Raw genomic sequence first — 17,508 nt, 5'->3', positions numbered from 1 at the left:
CCTGGCACCATGGACTAGCTGTCCCACCAGCACTAACCTTCTCCATTGTTACTTTGAGCTTTCTGGCACTGACACCAAGCTTAATGTTGACATATATCTTAATAAGGAATGAAAGTACAGAAAAATGGAAAACAAAACAAAAACACTCATCAACACCAAAGCCATTTTATTTACCTCTAGCATAGAAATAACTTCTTCTCTATGATTTCTGCACCACTGGCTATGCTTAATACTATTAGGATTCAATCAAAAAGGGAAAAGTTAGTTATTTTAGAATAATAGCAAATGAATGTTGGCTTCTTGGTTCTCATCTTGTTCAGTGAATCAGTTTTGATCAAGTCTGCTTTCTCCTACAACAAGGTGATCAAAACTCCTATGGAATCAGCTAAAGATAAACCTCCACGAACTACACTGGCATAGAACAGTCACTAATACAAGTGCTGATATTTTGGAATTGCAATCTCAAGTATTAACCTATCTGTGGATATCCTTGCATGCTTCATTCATTCCCAAATGATTTTTCCATTTTCCAAGGGAAGGGGAATTACCATTTTCCCTTTCCTAGTTTGAGCCTGTGCAGTTAACATTTTTTTCAAGTTCCAAGAGACCCAGACAAGAAAATATAAAAAATTATTCTGTAATTCATTTGCCAATGTTGCCTTGCAAAAAATGAAGAGGTGGGGTTCATTTCTCTTCATATGAGTGAATCATGTGACTTGAAATCCCAAAACAAAAATAAGTCTCTGAGGTCTTCTAATAAAATCCTTTCCAGTTGTGCAAATGGAGAGTCAGTGAAGGCTGTACATACTAACTACAAGTTATATAATAATCTGCATTATCAGCTCAAGAAAAAATTTAGGTAAAGTTTTATGTTATGTAAGACTTTAAAATACTGAAGTGAATTAAATATAATACTCCTTTACTTTATTGCTCAAGGCAAATGTTTTAAGAACTAACTGACAGTAGTGCTCTAGGCTCTGGAGAGACAACAGTACATAAAACAGACCCTGTCCTCATGAAGCTTATATTCCAGTGGGGGAAGAAACATAACAGAGAAAAGAATAAGCAAGCAAATAAGGAAATATCCAATAGCATTCAACATGACAAAAGATGTAAAACTAGGTACTGGAGTAGAGAATGACTTCAGTTGCGGGGTGGAAGTGGTAGTGGCTGGAGTCAGAGAGGGCTCCTGCAGAGATTTGAGCTGAGCCCCAAATGACAAAGGAGCCATTCATGCTTATATCTGGAGGATATGTATTTGCAGGAAGACGAAACAGCAAGTGCAAAGGTCCTGAATTAGCTATGACCACTGACATGGACAAAGAACAGGAAATCAGGCAAATGTGGCAAGCAAGAGGAGAAGCAGGCACCACAAGACAGATCATATAAGGCTGCAGCCCTTGTGAGGAGTTTGAGAATTTCTCTAAGTGCAATGAAAGCTCCCTGAAGAATTCTGAGGAGAGGGATGACATGACATGATTTATACTTTAGCACCTGGGCTGCTACATGGAGAACAAAAGCAGATTTTGGAATTTAATTCAGAAGGGACATTGATGTAATAAATGACAGTGGTCTTTTCCTCCAACTTCCCACTTATTTTCCTTACGGTATTTCTTTTACTAACCCTGACTTTCTGTGGCTATTTTAGGAGGAGGGAGGAAATCAATGAGTTGAGTTCTCTATCACCTGGCAAGTCTCTACAGTAGCAATGAGAGTTTTCTTTACATCACAGTGCTTATAGGAATGCAGTGTCATCCTACCAGGTGCTGAAAGAACACCATGTCAATTAAGGGTCCTCCTTATCCAAATGCAGCCCACATCAGCCATTGAGGAAACTGAAAATGGGAATGTGACTGATGACAACAACAACACAATAAACCTAAATTTTATCTGCCAAGATGAAAATAAAATTTTACTGCAGAGTAGATGGTCTCTTCACACATATGCTGGATTAAGAGCTATTGGGGAAAAAAATTACGACATCTAGGAGTACATCCTTCCTATGAACCCAAAGGATGCTGGTATCTTTCTAAATTCCTAAGAGTTCTGCCTTAGTTAAATCTCCTGAAGGTAAAGGCTCAAAAGTTAAACTCACCAGTCAGAACTTGATTCAAATGGAAAAAATGAGTAATGCCACCAGATTACTCTCTAAACTTCATTTCTTTAGGCAGAATTCTGCACAGTGGATTCCAAAAGTTTTATTCATAATTATTGTGAAGACTCATATCCCAGAGATTACTAACATTTTTTAGAAAGGCCAGCCCCTATCCCTTTCAACTTCTTGAGACCAGAAAACACACGCAGGTGAAGATTATAACAAAGGGCAGGCTTGGATGGGGGTTCGTAAATGAAGAAATTATTTTCAAGAAAATAAAAGCCTGAATGCATTGCTCAAAGCATTAAAATAAGATATTTCAGGGAGGAAGAATTTTAGTGATAAAAGTGCTAATTAATAACTTTAGTTATTAATTAACTGGAGTTATTAATTCACTCTCAAGAACTGGAAATGAATATGAAAAACCTCCTTTTTTTAGAAATCAAGACAGTGGAGGAGTGAATGGAAGTCATACTGACATCCTCCCAGGACCAACCTGGAATTACAACTAAATTGTGGAGAAACCACCTGGAATAAACAACTGTGCGGTAGACACTCAAGAAGGAGGGCGACAACACAAGAAGGATATTGAAACGGCCAATGGGATCCCTCTGAGAAGAGTCGGGTCTAAACCAAAAGGAGGGATCTCCAGGCTACCACACCAGAGCCCAAAAAGTACGCAGATAACAACCTACTGCGAAAAGCCACAGGGTTGCTTCCTGCCAGAGACAGGAGGCTGGCGGCGCAAAGAGCCGTTTAAAGGGCCAACACATAAACTTTTAATTACAGCCACTTACCCTGGTCTCCAGCAAGGGGACGGGGAGTCAGAGTGGGCTGGAGACGACTGAGGAGAGACTGGGGAGGGAGTCTTTGGTGAGAGAACTGAGAGAGTAGGCGGCGGGATCCCAGTGCTGCTTCATCCCCCGTGAGGCAGCAGTCATGCTGTTCAGGGAGACCACTCCCCTGAGCAGCAGCAGCGTGAGAGGACATTATAGCCCCGCCCCTAGGAGGGACTCTGCCCTGGACCGGTGGTGTTAAAGTGTGACTGCTGAGTATTGAGTGGCAGCCAGATAGTAGATCCCTAGCTAAAGAGGGTGCAGAGTGGTCTGGAGACATTTGAGGAGAGACTGGACATGGAGGCTTTGGGGAGAGAACCGGGAGAGTAGCCAGTGGGAACCCATTGCTGACTCCTCCCCTAAACAGCAGCAGCCATCTGGCTCAGGCAGACCACTCCACTGAGCGGCAGCAGCATGAGAGGACCCAATAGCCCTGCCCCCAAGAGGGACTCTGCCCCACCCTGCGGCGCCTAAGCCTGACTGCTGAGGGCAGAGTGACTACATTAACAACTGAATGACAGAGCTACAGACAATAGATTCCTAAAAGTCTCAAACAGACTGCCTAAGGTCAGACAGGGTCAACATCTGACATCATCAGAAGCAGATCCAGAAAATAAAAACAGCAGTCTCCTACCACAGAAGTTCATACCACAAAATCAGGAAATCAAGACAGATCAACTTAAGAATCAGAAGTAAAAAGGAAGAGTCTCACGAATAATGGGAAGACAAAGAAACACCCCCCATTTGAAGGAAAAGGAGGAATCTCCACAAAGAGAACTAAATGAAATAGAGGCAAGTAAACTATCAGATGTTGAGTTCAAAACAATGGTTACAAGGAAGCTCAGTGAGCTCAGTGAGCTCAGAGAGAATTACCAAAAATTACAGAGGAACTTACTGTAAACTATATAAGCCTGAAAAAGGACATAGAAACTATCAATAAGAGACAAGAAGAAATGAAGAATACAATTTCTGAATTGAAGAACACAGTAGAAGGAATCAAAATCGGACTCAGTGAAGCAGAGGATAGAATCAGAGAGCTGGAGGAAAAGGTAGAAAAGAGCTCCCAGAAGGAGCAAGAAAATGAAAAAAGACTCAAAAAGAATGGAGAGGCGTTTAGGGAAATGCAGGAAAACCTGAAACGTAATAATATCCATATAATAGGGATAAGAGAAGAAGAAAAGGATGAGGAAGGGATAGAGAACCTGTTTGAAAAAGTAATGATGGAAAACTTCCCTAATTGGAGGAGAGAAAAAGTCACACAAGTCCAGGAAGCACAGAGGGTCCCATTCAAGAGGAACCCAATGAGGCCCACTCCAAGATCATCATAATTAAAATAGCAAATATAAAAAAAAAAAAGAGAGAGAGAGAGAGAGAGAGAATCTCAAAGGAAGCAAGGGAGAAACAGGTAGAATATACAAGAGAGCCCTAATAAGGCTAGCAGCTGACTTTTCAACAGAAACACTACAAACCAGAAGAGAATGGCAAGAAATATTTCAAGTATTGAAACTCAAAGGCCTGCAACCAAGACTGCCCTACCCAGCAAGGCTCTCAATTAAAACGGAAGACAAAATAAGGAGTTTCCCAGACGAAAGAAGGCTAAAAGAACACATCTCCACCAAACTAGCACTGCAAGATATGCTAAAGGCACTGCTTTAAGAAGATGAAGAAAAAGAGTCTGTGAACGCCCAGTTCTTTTCACAGTCACCAATACTTGATATTACCCATATTTTTAATACTTATTAATCTGATTGTGACAATGATGTGTTATTTTCATTGTTCCTTTATTATTTGTTGAAACTAAACTTGGTATTCTTTATCCATTTTTTGACTAAATGTCTGCATAATTTTTCCCCCCTAAAAAAAAACTATTAACCCTTTTTTAGATGTGTTGTCATACTTTCCTATTGTATTACTTGTCCTTTCACTTTTTTATATGTATATTACTATATAGTCTTAAATGTTTAATATAGTCATATTGTCAATATTTTAGTTTATAGCTTCCGGGTTTGAGTATTTGACTTCAGGGTAAGAAAAATATTATTTTGCATTTTCTCCTAAAACTCCTTTGATTTTACATATTGATTTTTAACTCATCTGAATACTTTTTGTATCATGTGTGAAATAGGGCTCTGTATTTGTTTGATTTCAAGTAACAGTGGTCTATGCACTTTATTTGTTGAATAAGCCTTATTTTCCCCATTGATTTGAAATATCAATTTAATCATGTATTACATTGTTAGACATAGACATACGTTTGTTACTAGAATGCTCATTTTAATTCATTGATCTACTTGATTATTTGTGTGCTGTTGCCATGTTTTAATTGCTGAGACTTTATAATGGATTTAAATTTTTTAATATTTTATAATGGGTTTTGACATTTAAAAAAATAAAAGCAATCTACATTTTTTTAAAAAATGAAAGAAAGAAGGAACTCCTTCCTTTTGTGACAACATGCATGGAACCCAAGAATATTATGCTAAGTGAAATAAGCCAGTCGGTGAAAGACAAATACCGTATGATCTCACCTGTAAGTGGAATCTATTCAACAAAATAAACTAACTAATAGAATCAATCACAAGCATGGAAACATGGAGCAGACTGAAAGTGACAAGAGGGGATGGGGAAGGAGGACAATGGTGTTAAGAAGGGGAGGGGACTAAACAAAGAACATGTATGAATGACTCATAGACATGGACAACAGCATGGGAATTGACTGTGGGAGTGGGGGTGGGGGGGGGATAGGTGGAGGAGGGCAAAGGGGGAAAAATTGAGGCAACTGTAATAAAGTAAACATGATTTAAAAAAAAGAAAATCCTCTTTTATGTTAAAGTTTTAGGTAGGTAGTAAGTTATCAGCAATTTTTTCTTACTTGGCTCTAAAATGTTTGCGTAATTTGTAAAAATTGGGAGGAAAGAAAATTATTACAGTAGATGCAAACTCAAATGTGTCTGGGGTTCAGGCAGGTAATATATTTTTAAGCAGTTAGGGATACAACAACAGAAGTAGTAAACCTGTATCAAAAGAACATTTGAAAAATACTTTTGTAGCCGAGGAAAACACCTCTTTGGGTTTAATTCTGCCTGCAGACTGAAGGTAAACTACTGTTGGCATTGTACATGGAGGATAAGCTGGCAGGTATAAAATAAAAGCACTTGAATTGCCCATTCTTTAGGCTTACAGAGAAGGCCCTTCTGTTCAGGTGGTCCCTGCCTATGTTCCCAGGCTCACAGCCTCCCAATCTTGAGGCACCTGGAACATGGGAGGGACTGCTAAAAACATAACAGATGTGATGTGGTGGCAGGAACGATCTATAACACTGCTGTCAAATAGAAATACCATGTGAGCCCATTCAAAAAGGTAAACCAACGCAAGGTAAATTTATACTTGATTAATCAACTTAACCGAAATACCATTTCAGTGTATAATCTATATTAAAAAAATTCTTAGTGAGATACTTTATAGTCTTTTATTTGTATTAAGTCTCTGAAATCCACTGTATTTTTTAATATTTATTAATACTCTCAGTTTGGACTGGCCAGATATCAAGAGCTCAAGAACCCCATGTGACCAGTGGCTGTGGGTCCAGCACCTCAGCAAGGGGGTAGCAAGGCAGCAGCAAGGCAGTGAGCAAGTCCCTGACTATTTTGTACTGGGTCTCCCCAATTATAATGAGACAAGATGATTCCTAAGAGCTCTTTTAGTCCCAAAAGTCTGTAGGGTTGTGCCTCTTTCTGAGAAATAAGTATAGTGAATATACTCAATAAGTATACTAAGTAAGTAAATAGTTTTAAAAAATATATAGATACATAGATGGATAAAAGAAATAAGGAAAGAATGAGTAAATGAATGAAGAGGTCAAATTATGGGTTACTGTTGCTGATGCCATCATCTGGTTAGGAGCAGCAGGAGGCAAAGTGAAGAAGAAACAAACTTGTTCTAATGTGTATATGTAAGAATGTTTACTAACAGCAGTCTAGGAACTTGAAAAGAGGGATAAAAGGAAAAGGAAGCTACTTGTGTGAGTTCCATGTTACTAGACACATCATCACCATTTATATGACAAAAGAAATTCATGGAATGCAGATTGGTGCAGCCACTGTGAAAGTAGTATGGAGATACCTCAAAACACAAAAAATGGATCTGCCTTTTGATCCAGCAATCCTTCTTTTGGGAATGTATCTGAAGGACCCCAAAACACTAATTCAAAAGAATATAAGCTCTCCTATGCTCATTACAGAATTATTTACAATTGCCACATGATAGAAGCAGCTCAAGTGTCCATCAATAGATAAGCGGATAAAACAACTATGGGACACTTACACAATGAAATCCTACTCGGCTGTAAAAAAGAGAAGAGGATTTTACTCTTTGCAACAGTATGAATGGACCTGGAGAACATTATGCTTAAGCGAAATAAGTCAGTCAGAGAAAGACCAGTACCGTATGATTTCACTCATAAGAAGAATCAAATGAACAAACCAAATTAACAAGGAAAATGGGGACAGACTCATAGATGGAGAGCATGACAGCTGCGGCGGAGGGGTCGGGGTTGGGGGGGGACGGTTATAGGTAGAGGGATTGTGCAAAAAAGGAAAAGGATGCATGGACAAGTGTGGTGAATGCTGAGGGAGGGGAGTGTACAGGAACTAAATGTTAATAAAAAAGCATTAAAAATTTTAAAAAGAAATTCATAATCTACTCCCATGGTAACCTCATGAGAATTTAAAATTGATTGGCAATAAATTTAATGCATACATCACTTGGGCAAAGACTGTTGAGGCAAAGGATCTGTTACTGATTTGATGGGTTTTTTAAAGCAATTTGCTTCTTAGGAAAGACATTAAAATGTCAAGCAACAGAGGAATTTAAGTTGATGTGAATCTAAATGCAACACCTTTTCATTCCTGCACATTCAAATTACTTGCCCAAATTCCTAGCTGGGTTGTTTGAAAACCTTCTGATGTTATTGGAAGACAGACAATCAGAAATCTGTAAAGATGTTTCTTTTACTTTCAGCAAACCAAAAATAAAAAACTTTCAGCAGGTCTCAATAAATCCTGATTTCACAAAACTGAATCCTGACTCCAGGGCAGAATAATACCCTTGCAATAGCTATCACATTACCTGGTAAGACGCGGTCACCCACACACATGGAGAAGATGCGGTCATACACGAGATTTCCTAGGGAAGAAAAGATAGCATCATGCTCTTCAGAAGTAAACACTAAATAAAACTTTGTTTACTGCGGACACAGACATCTCCCAGGTAAACTTTAACTTGTGGTAATATGCTGCCACCTATGGGACAAGTTTAACCCACATTTCTTTGTTTCTTAATAAAGGGACTTTTACTTTCTGTGAGAGGCAGGTAAGTGTTCACTCTCCTCTTTGAGTCTTAACTGGAACACAGGGTCAAAGCAGCCTCAGATACCTCCATTCACTCCACAGAGAATGATATACATTATATTCTAGACAAGAGGTTGCAAATGGGCAGGCTGCAGGTTGAATCCAGTAGTGATCCATTTTGTTTGGCCCACCACACAATGGCCCACAAAGTGTTTTAATATTTTTTTTTAATTAGTTGCCAACATATAACAATTGGGAGAATTCACATGAAAACCGAGATTTCTGCTTCGTCATATACAATGTGCCAAAAACAGGCCTATATCCCTAAAGGATAAAAATCAGCTAGAACAGAGTAGCTTCCCTAAAATCGCATAAAGAACAACCAGTTTGCCAGTCTCCCATGCCCTACTGTCTCTCATCATCAGTCTGCTTCACTTATTTATGTGATATGACTGGTGTCCAGAAGCAGTTATGTATACTGACATATCCCCAGTACCCAGACTGGTGCCTGGTATACAGTTGCAAATACTCAATTCTGCTGTCATAGCTCAAAAGCAGCCATAGCCCTGCTAATCTCAGAAAACAAGCCTTGGCTGGTGTGGCTCAGTGGATTGAGTGCCAGCCTGTGAACCAAAGGGTCACAGATTCGATTCCCAGTCTGGGCACATGCCTGGGTTGCAGCCTGGATCCCTGGTGCAGGGCGCATGGGAGAAGCCACACATTGATGTTTTTGTCCCTTTTTTCCTCTCTCCCTTCCCTTCTCTCTAAAAATAAATAAATATTTCTTTAAAAGCTGCTATAGATAGTATGTAGACAAATGGATGTGCTTGTGTTCCAATAAAACTTTATTTACAAGGAGGCCATCTGGACTTGGTCTATAGACCAACCATTAACCTAGCACAAAAAACTGTTTATTCCATGTGCTGTATTTAGAAAATACTGTCAATATTCAAGGGATAAAATGTACAATACTATTCAGTTTCTGGACCCTCCCAAATCACCTTTAACATAAAAGGTGATTTTAACTGCGCTCATGTGTTTCTTTTTCCCCCATAACTCCATCATTCAAGGCAGTAAAGAACCACATACCTTGTCCATATACAGAAAAAGAAGAAAATTGTAAGGACCATTTTTGGTCAAAGAACATGAAATCAAATGACATCATCAAGCAATGACCAATACTAGGATTATGGGCCAGCCAAGCTAAGATGAGTCATCTAGGTTCTTCTTCCAGTATGAACTACTTCACTGCATTAACCTCATGACACTTGCTGAAAATGCACATTCCTGGGGCCCAACTCAGAGCACATGAAAAAGAATATTTTAGCAGGTGAGGACTAGGAATATGAATTTGGAATAACCTGGCTAGGAAATTTGTATATACACTCAAGTATGAGAACCAGTGATGCAGGCAGGAACCATTTTTGATTTTAAAACTTGCCTTCGATATGACAATCTCAGAAAACATCAACAAGCCTTCGCCTTCCCTCTAAAACAGTAGTTCTCAAACTTGGCTGAGCATTCAGAATACCTGGGGTACTTGAAAATATGCTGATCAGCCTGTGTCCATCCTAAGAGGATCTGATATAAATGGTCTGGGGTGCAGCCTGATGATTGGGAGTGTTATTAAGACTCCCCAGGTACGCAGCCAAGGATGAGAACCACTGCTCTATCCCATTGCTTCATTTTAGACTTTCCCAGGAAACCCCAGAGAACACACTCCAAATCTCAAAACCACCTTTGTCCCCCTGGCAGAAAGTGCTTGGTTGCCTGTGGTCATGCACTCCCCATGGCAGTCTCACCTGGTGCAGTAAGAAGCTGTCTCTGACAACCACAGAAGCAGGCACTGGGACTGCATACAATTTTACGTTGGAGTATCACAGTGAACACTGGGCAGCTGCCTAAATTCTCACCTCCTATGGCACACAGACCAGCCTTAAGAGCATGAAATGCCTTTACTTCCTTCACAGGAAAACTTGCTTCCTCTCTAAGACCACAAAAAATTTTTATATTTTACCTTCATATTCTAACGGGCTTTTAACAGCAAAATCATTTTGGCCAAACAAGTTGGGTAAATATTGTTTTCCTTTATTGAGCCAGTGGACAATTACTTTGAGAAATAATACCCGAGCCCCAGCTGGCGTGTCTCAGTGGATTGAGCGCTGGCCTGCGAACCAAAAAGTCGCTGGTTTGATTCCCAGTCAGGACACATGCCTGGGTTGAGGGCCAGGTCCCCAGTAAGAGGCACACAAGAGGCAACCACACATTGATGTTTCTCTCCCTGCCATGCTCTTCCCTTCCCCTCTGTCTAAAAATAAATAAATAAAATCTTTAAAAAAAAAAAAAAGAAATAATACCTAATCCTAGATTTATTTCCTTTCTTGATCCACTTTTCTATAAAACCAAAAACACTGAAATACCTAAATAATGACAATGATAATAGCTAACATTTGCTGAGCACTTACTTTGTGCTAGGCACTGTTCAAAGTTGTTTACCCTGATCCTGACAGCAAGCAATTAAAAGAAAAACATTATGCATTCTCTCATGTAATTCCCTCCAGAAAACCCATGACACAGGGGCCTATCATGCCCATTTTACAGGTGAAGAAACCAAAGCTCACCTGTGCAGGCGAGGCAAGGAATGCAGGCAGGACTCAGGCCCAACTCTGCCGTTCAGGGCCTCTGTGAAATCCCAGTGAGACCCTCCTCGTGCCTTCATGCTGCAGATGCCTGGGCTGTGTCCCACATCCTTGCCCAGCACAACATTCCAGCCCTGACCAGTACTGCCCACCACCACAGAACACCTGCCCCTGTACTGTCAAGCACCCCCCTGGGGAGCAGATAAACGAGATGGACCTTGGCACTCCGAGTTCCCATCCAAACAAGGCAGTGTTCACTTTTTACCTAAAAGGTAAAAACAGCACAGGAGCTCCAAAGCATAATAGTTTCTTTGAGCACCTGCAAGCTCAAGCTGCCCCACTGTCCTGAGAAGTATCATTCACCACGGATCCAGGCATCAGTACCACTGGGAATGTTGGAAGTGGAGCGGAAAGAGAAAGGTGCTGAAGACAGGTACTTGTTTAAATGTTTGATTTCGAATGGGGAAAATACTCCCATGGTTCAAAACTCCAAAGGCAGTGGAAGGTGTTGACCGAAGTTTCTCTTTTAGCCTTTCCCAATCACTTCACTGCTCTCACCACCCTCTAAGGGGTCCCACTTTTATTTATTTCTTGGATGTCCTTTGGATATTTCTTCAGGCAAATACAAGGGAATATGCACAAAACCAGAATATTCTCTATAGCTGTTCTACATCTTGATGTTTTTACATGATGATACAGCCTGGAGATCTTTCCATCTCACAATGCAGAGCATACCCTCATTCATAGAGGCCTCCTACTTCTCCAATGTATAGACATCGCCTACTGATGGCCACCTGGGTTATTTCCAGTCTTCTGCTGCTATATACTGGAATGAATTCCCAGAGGTGAAACTGGCATTTGTAATTTTCACAGAGAGCAAAATTTCCTCATGAACCAAGTACAACAAAAATAAAACAGGTGCTTTGACTGCAAAGAGAACTCATATCTTTGAGACCTTGGGCTACCCTACTTCTCTGTGCCTCAGGTGCCTCACCTGTGAGATGTGGATAATTCCAGACCTGACCTCATAGGGCTGTTATGAAGACAATGTGACTTAGAATTTCTAAAGCACCTAAAAAAAGAGTCAGGCCACAGGACATTATTGGTTGAGGGTTTATCACCACCAATACTGTCAACTTCCAGTCCACCCAGGACAGCAGACATCTGCATTGTATCCAGCTTGTTGAGGTCTGAAACTAGAATATTGCCAACAAAGGCTGGCAGGATGGCAGCCCAAAATTCTCACAAGGTTAATGTTTGGATCTGGCCAGGCTGACCGGTTAGAAACTGAATCTCACTGGCATCCCTGAGCTTATCTTACCAGGGTTCTGACTCATGCAATATAAACTTGCAGGAGGCCAGTGGGGGGAACCAGAAGGCCAAGGTGTTAATTCGCCATGAGAAGTAGAACTGTCAGGAAGACCAGACACAGCCACCGACCTGTCTCCCTGATGATGTCCTAACCCTGTGAAGAAAACCGTGTGAGAGAAGTGGAGGCCCAAGTACTGCATGACTTGATATTTATTGTGAGAGCCTAATGCACCCATCGATTCTGGATTATTACCCCCATCTCAACCACTGCCCTGGGTTCACATCACCCTCATTTTGCAGCTGAAGTGCTATAATGGCCTCCTAACTGGGCTCCCCACCCACCCTTGTTCTACAGTCTAGTCTGAGCACAGCAGCCAGAGGGAGCTCAGTAAAACTCAAGTCAGATGGCATCCCTGGGCTGTTGAACATTCCCGTGGCTCCTCATGTCCTCAAGTTCATAGCCCAAGTTCTTTCAACAGCCTCCAAGACTCACCAGGATCTCTGGTCATGTTAGCTCCTGCCCTTCTTTGTTGCTCACCTTATTCCAGCCACCCTTGTCTCTCAGCTCTTCAGGATTGCCAGCCATGCTCCCACTGCAGGGTCTTTGCACAAGCTGTTCCTTGGCATAACCTGGCCCTGCACTCCCACTCCCATAGAACATGTGGTTCCTCTCTCCTCTCCTTCAACTACTTACCCACGTTATCAATTTCTTAGTAAGGTCTTTTCCAACCACCCTTCTTAAAAGTATAGCCTCCTCACCCCCTGCCCATTCCCTCATCCCCCTAACCCTGTCCTCATTTTTTTACTCCACAGTACTGACTGTCAAATACCATACAGTTATGTTTACTTATTTTTTCTGTAAATCCTCCTTTACTGGCACATATGCTCACAAACGCAGGGATTTTGTCCCTTATTTACTGAGACATCCTCAGTGCCCAAAAGTGCCTAACACCACCTCTCTGGTCATCTGACCTTGACAGATCCTACTTTAGCTAGTTATCACTTCTTTTAGGCCAGTTAGCTTCCATTCCCCTTTCTTCAGGCAACAGCGTCTTCCAGCCCTGAATAAACTGCACATTTCATTCCCCAGATAACACAAATTGCTCAGGAACTGACATGTGATCCAAGCTAGGATGACGAGATGGAATTCTGGGACTTTTGTTGGAATGCTTAGAAAATTAAAGCCCTTTCCCTGTCCTGGGACTACTAGCAGTTAACAGAAGTGAGCGTGCCTTATAGAGTTTGAGAATGAAGCCAGCTCGAGGAAAGTACTAGAAAAAGACATGGTCTTGAAGATAATGTTTGAGTTCCTGAGTCTAGCTGTACCTGAAGCTACAAACTACCTCTGGATTTTTCAAACTAAGTCAATAAATAGCCCCTTTTGCCAAGATCAGTATGAATCAGGTTTTTTATCACTTGTAACAGCAAATACATTCAGGTCCCTAATTTCCTGTACAGAACTAAATGGGTCTCACTGAAATTTGTTTTCTGACCCATTAGATCTTTTGACGGGTTATAAACAAGATTTACAGGGCTGGGAGCCCACTGGTCCTTCCTTGGTAAGATAGTGAATGCCTCTGTTCTGATTGCCTATGTGTTCAGCTCTCAGAAGGTAACTGTTTGCTATAGTTCTTATGGGGCACTTCATTGCTCAACATCACGTCGCCTAAAGAGCTACATGGTTTCGGCAAAATGCTAAAGGTACGAGGCTCTGGATACTAACCACTGCCAAGCAGCATGGAGGTCTCCTATTTCTCCATAGGGGGTTCAGGTCATTTTCTTTAGTCTAGACCTCTCTGCTGGGCTCCCACAAATCATTCTGCCTGATGGGTGGCACATGGGACAAGGAACAGCCCCAATAGTATGGGAAAAACCCCATAAGAACTGCAGCCATCATCCAAGTGGGAGAGGACTGTGGCCTGGACTAAGGTTTTTCTCTGAAGACAGAAAAAAGAGAATACTGGGAAGATTTAGGAAGCTGAATAAGAACTTAGGGTTGGATGTGAGGCACAGGGGAGAAGATTCTCGGGTTTTCAGCTTAGGCAACAAGATACATGGTGCTGCCATTTCCACAGAGAGAGACCCACTGAAGGCCAAGAAAAAACTAGGAGGAGATTCTCTGAGTTCAGTTCCATCAAAGTAAGTTCAGGAAGCCATGAGAGAGCAATGGACTGCCACCGGTCTAGACAGGATGTGTGTTGGCCCCACTTCCCTCGCTTTCTTTAGTAGCGTATCAGAAGGTTAGAAAACACGTAACTTAAAATTCTTTCAGTAACAGCACCCTTGTTAAATAGCAGGAACAGAACCCAACAGAACCCAATTTAAAGCAATTCCACCACCCAATTTCTGGCCAAAAAAAAATACACACACACACCTATATATGTATTTCCTAGATCTAAAATGAATATGACTCATACTTAGTACTTACCAAATGTATCAAGTATGTCAGTGATGAGGACAAATTTGCTTGGGTAGAACTGAATAACACTTGTGTCTGAAAGAAGCTTTGAACACTAGAAAAAGATAAGAGAAAAGAATATTCATTCTGCTGTGTCTGACTTGGTTGGAATACTCCAGGCCTGGAAAATTAACAATTTCTACAAACAAGTGCAGGTACTTACCACATGCCAAGCCCTTGCTAGACACTGGAAATACAATGATAAGCGAAACCACTGTGCTTTTGACAATGAGAGTGAGATTCTGCTCACAACAGAGCCTCTTAAGGAAAGCCACTACCGCCTTCCTCCAGGAAAACCAAAGGACTGAGGAGTCTCATCCAAAACGGTCTCTGCTCATATACCAAACTAGGGTCAGCACTCAAAGTCACCAAATGAAGTCAATGACACCTCTCCCATAAATGTCCTTGCAGATGATTCCCATCTTTGTTCTAGCTGCTTTTCAGCATGGCTACCTCTGGTTTATTTCAGGATGGTCTTGATTCTTAAACATTTTTTTCTGTGAAGTGACCCCATAAGTAAATTTCCAGGATTTCTTAAAACTAGCATCTATCATTTACACTCACTCCCAAACATCACTCTAAAAGGAACATGACAAGCTTCAGAGAGCTCATGTTTCTCTGGACTATGGTCTTCAACACTGAAAGCATGTGGGTTCCACAGGGACTTGCTCAATCCCCCAAGCTATCACTCGAGTCAGGGGTCATCGACATGTTCAGGACTCTTAACAGAAAACTATAGTCACAGAACTTGCCCTTAAAATTCCCCAGATTAAGTCATCATTTATACCATGGCTGGTGTGGCTCAGTGAATTGAGCACCGGCCTGTGAACCAAAAGGTCACAGGTTTGATTCCCAGTCATGGCATAGGCCTGCACTGCGGGCCAGGTCCCCAGCTGGAGGCGTGCAAGAGGCAACTGTATCTCTCACACATCCACGTTTCTCTCCCTTTCTTCCTCTGTCTAAAAATAAAAAATAAAACAAAAGCCATCACTTATAATCAGAAACAAAACCAAAAAACAAACAAAAAACTGATTTCTACTTTAAAGAACTAAATGTAATGCCCCAAAGTCTTTACAAATTCAAAAGTCAGCATAAGGAACTAAACAACCTTGCCCTATTTTATTATTCCAATGGTTGACCCTCAGACAGAAAAATGTCACTTAAAAATATTTGGGCACAGAATATGCATTTCCAACCCACAGACAACGGCTGTAAGTTCATCCTATCAAGAAGTAGGTTTCTCATCAGTTCTCACTTTGTTACCCAATAACTAAATTGTTAGATTTGCCAAGTTTCTCCTTAGCACTACATGCCTAAAAGTAAATAACATGTCTAATTTATGGAACACCCTCTCACAGCCCAAATATTATTTGGGGGAGAGCCGGAGGGACATGTGAGCTGTTAAAACAATGGCACTTGGATGTACGCAGAACTCTATCTTCTGATGTCTTGCTTTGTGGTTTTCATATGTCCTTTATGAGCACTCCAGCTTAAAGAATTACCCCATGAAATTTCAGGGCTTAGAAAATGCAAACAACTCTGATTCTTAGAGACGGTTTATAATACACAGCTCTCACTCCTAGGGATGTCACGTCTCCCAAGATCCTACCCAGAGGCCCTAACAGATGAATTGCTGCCCACTCTGGAGGTGAGAAAAAGGGAATTCAAACAGAAGATTTCAAATTAAACACAGCTGGGGCTTCCCAACATCTGTGCACTGACTTTTCTCCTAACCTGGTGTCACAGAACATATTTTATAAAGGATAACAAGAAGTACAGGTTTTGTTTCTGGTTGTTTTCTTTTAAATAAAAGTCATAATAACCTTATGAATTGAAGTTACCTTTTAAATCACAATTTTGAAGATTCCACAAGATTTTAAAGCTTTGGTGCAGCTTCAGAATCAGTCATCCCAGGGTATATATTAAAAATACAGATTCTCTGCTCCATGCTAAACCTACTTTTCAAATCCTCCAGGGAGGCATCAGGAAATCAGTATTTTTAACAAGGGCTCTAGCACATCCACTTCACAGGACATCCACAATGTGCAGCAGACTCTGAATGGACTAAGCTTTCTACAAACCAGTGTTCGGAATCATCTGGGAGCTTTTAAAAATAATGATGCCTGGGTCCCACTCCCAGCGATCCCAATAAAGATGGTTTTGTTTTGGGTGTTAGTGTGAACTCAGGAGCTTTTAAAGCTTCCACAGGATTCTAGAGTCCTGCTGAGGCAGAGAACGACTGTTAACAAACATTTTCTTAAATACTGACTAAAATTACTCTGCCTGAAATACTTGCTATCAAATTTATCAACACTGCTAGAAAAATATTAAAAAGGTGTTTCTCATTTGTTTCCAATTAGCAATACTCTAAAGGAACACTAGCAGTTTCTAATTGTCAGGATCTTTTAAAAACTGAATAACCAACGCAAATGGAAGAGGCAGACTAAATGATCAGAGGACAATTAATTACTACCCAGAATAGGCGAAAAATATTCTAAAAATCAATATGAAAAATACAAACAACATAATGGAAAAATGAGCGAAAGGAATGGACAAAAAGCATTTTACAGAAAAGGAAACCCCAGTGGCCAGTAAACATGTGAAAAGATCAATCTTATTATAATCAGGGAACAGCAAATTAAAATCACCATAAAATAGGATTTTATCCCCTCCTAAATTGAAAAAAATGAAGACAGAAAGTCTTTCATACAAAAATGTGGAGAGGATGCTGAACAGCACAGACTCTCACACTGCTACTGCTACTGTAAGCATGTCGGCTGGCACAGCTATTTTGGAGAATAACTGGATAATGTACACACAC

The 17,508-nt window shown here is 40.8% G+C and overlaps 1 protein-coding gene across 2 annotated transcripts in view; it reads right to left on the bottom strand.

Annotated features, from left to right (window-relative positions):
• VPS35L (VPS35 endosomal protein sorting factor like) overlaps nucleotides 1–17,508 on the bottom strand; it is a 150,629-nt gene that overhangs the window by 88,784 nt on the left and 44,337 nt on the right. For both annotated transcript variants that reach the window (XM_054575477.1, XM_054575478.1), the window contains exons 8-9: nucleotides 14,658–14,742; nucleotides 8,059–8,115 (exon numbers count right to left, since the gene is read on the bottom strand). In XM_054575477.1, coding sequence (XP_054431452.1) covers nucleotides 8,059–8,115; nucleotides 14,658–14,742 — 142 coding nt within the window. The remainder of the gene's footprint in view (nucleotides 1–8,058; nucleotides 8,116–14,657; nucleotides 14,743–17,508) is intronic.

Source organism: Pteronotus mesoamericanus, unplaced genomic scaffold, assembly GCF_021234165.1.
Source record: "Pteronotus mesoamericanus isolate MK-2021 breed Mesoamerican mustached bat unplaced genomic scaffold, CSHL_Meso_final contig_301, whole genome shotgun sequence".
In the NCBI taxonomy this organism is placed as follows: Eukaryota; Metazoa; Chordata; class Mammalia; order Chiroptera; family Mormoopidae; genus Pteronotus; species Pteronotus mesoamericanus.
Note: the sequence above shows the minus strand (reverse complement) of the source record. Positions and strands in the feature narration are given on the sequence as shown.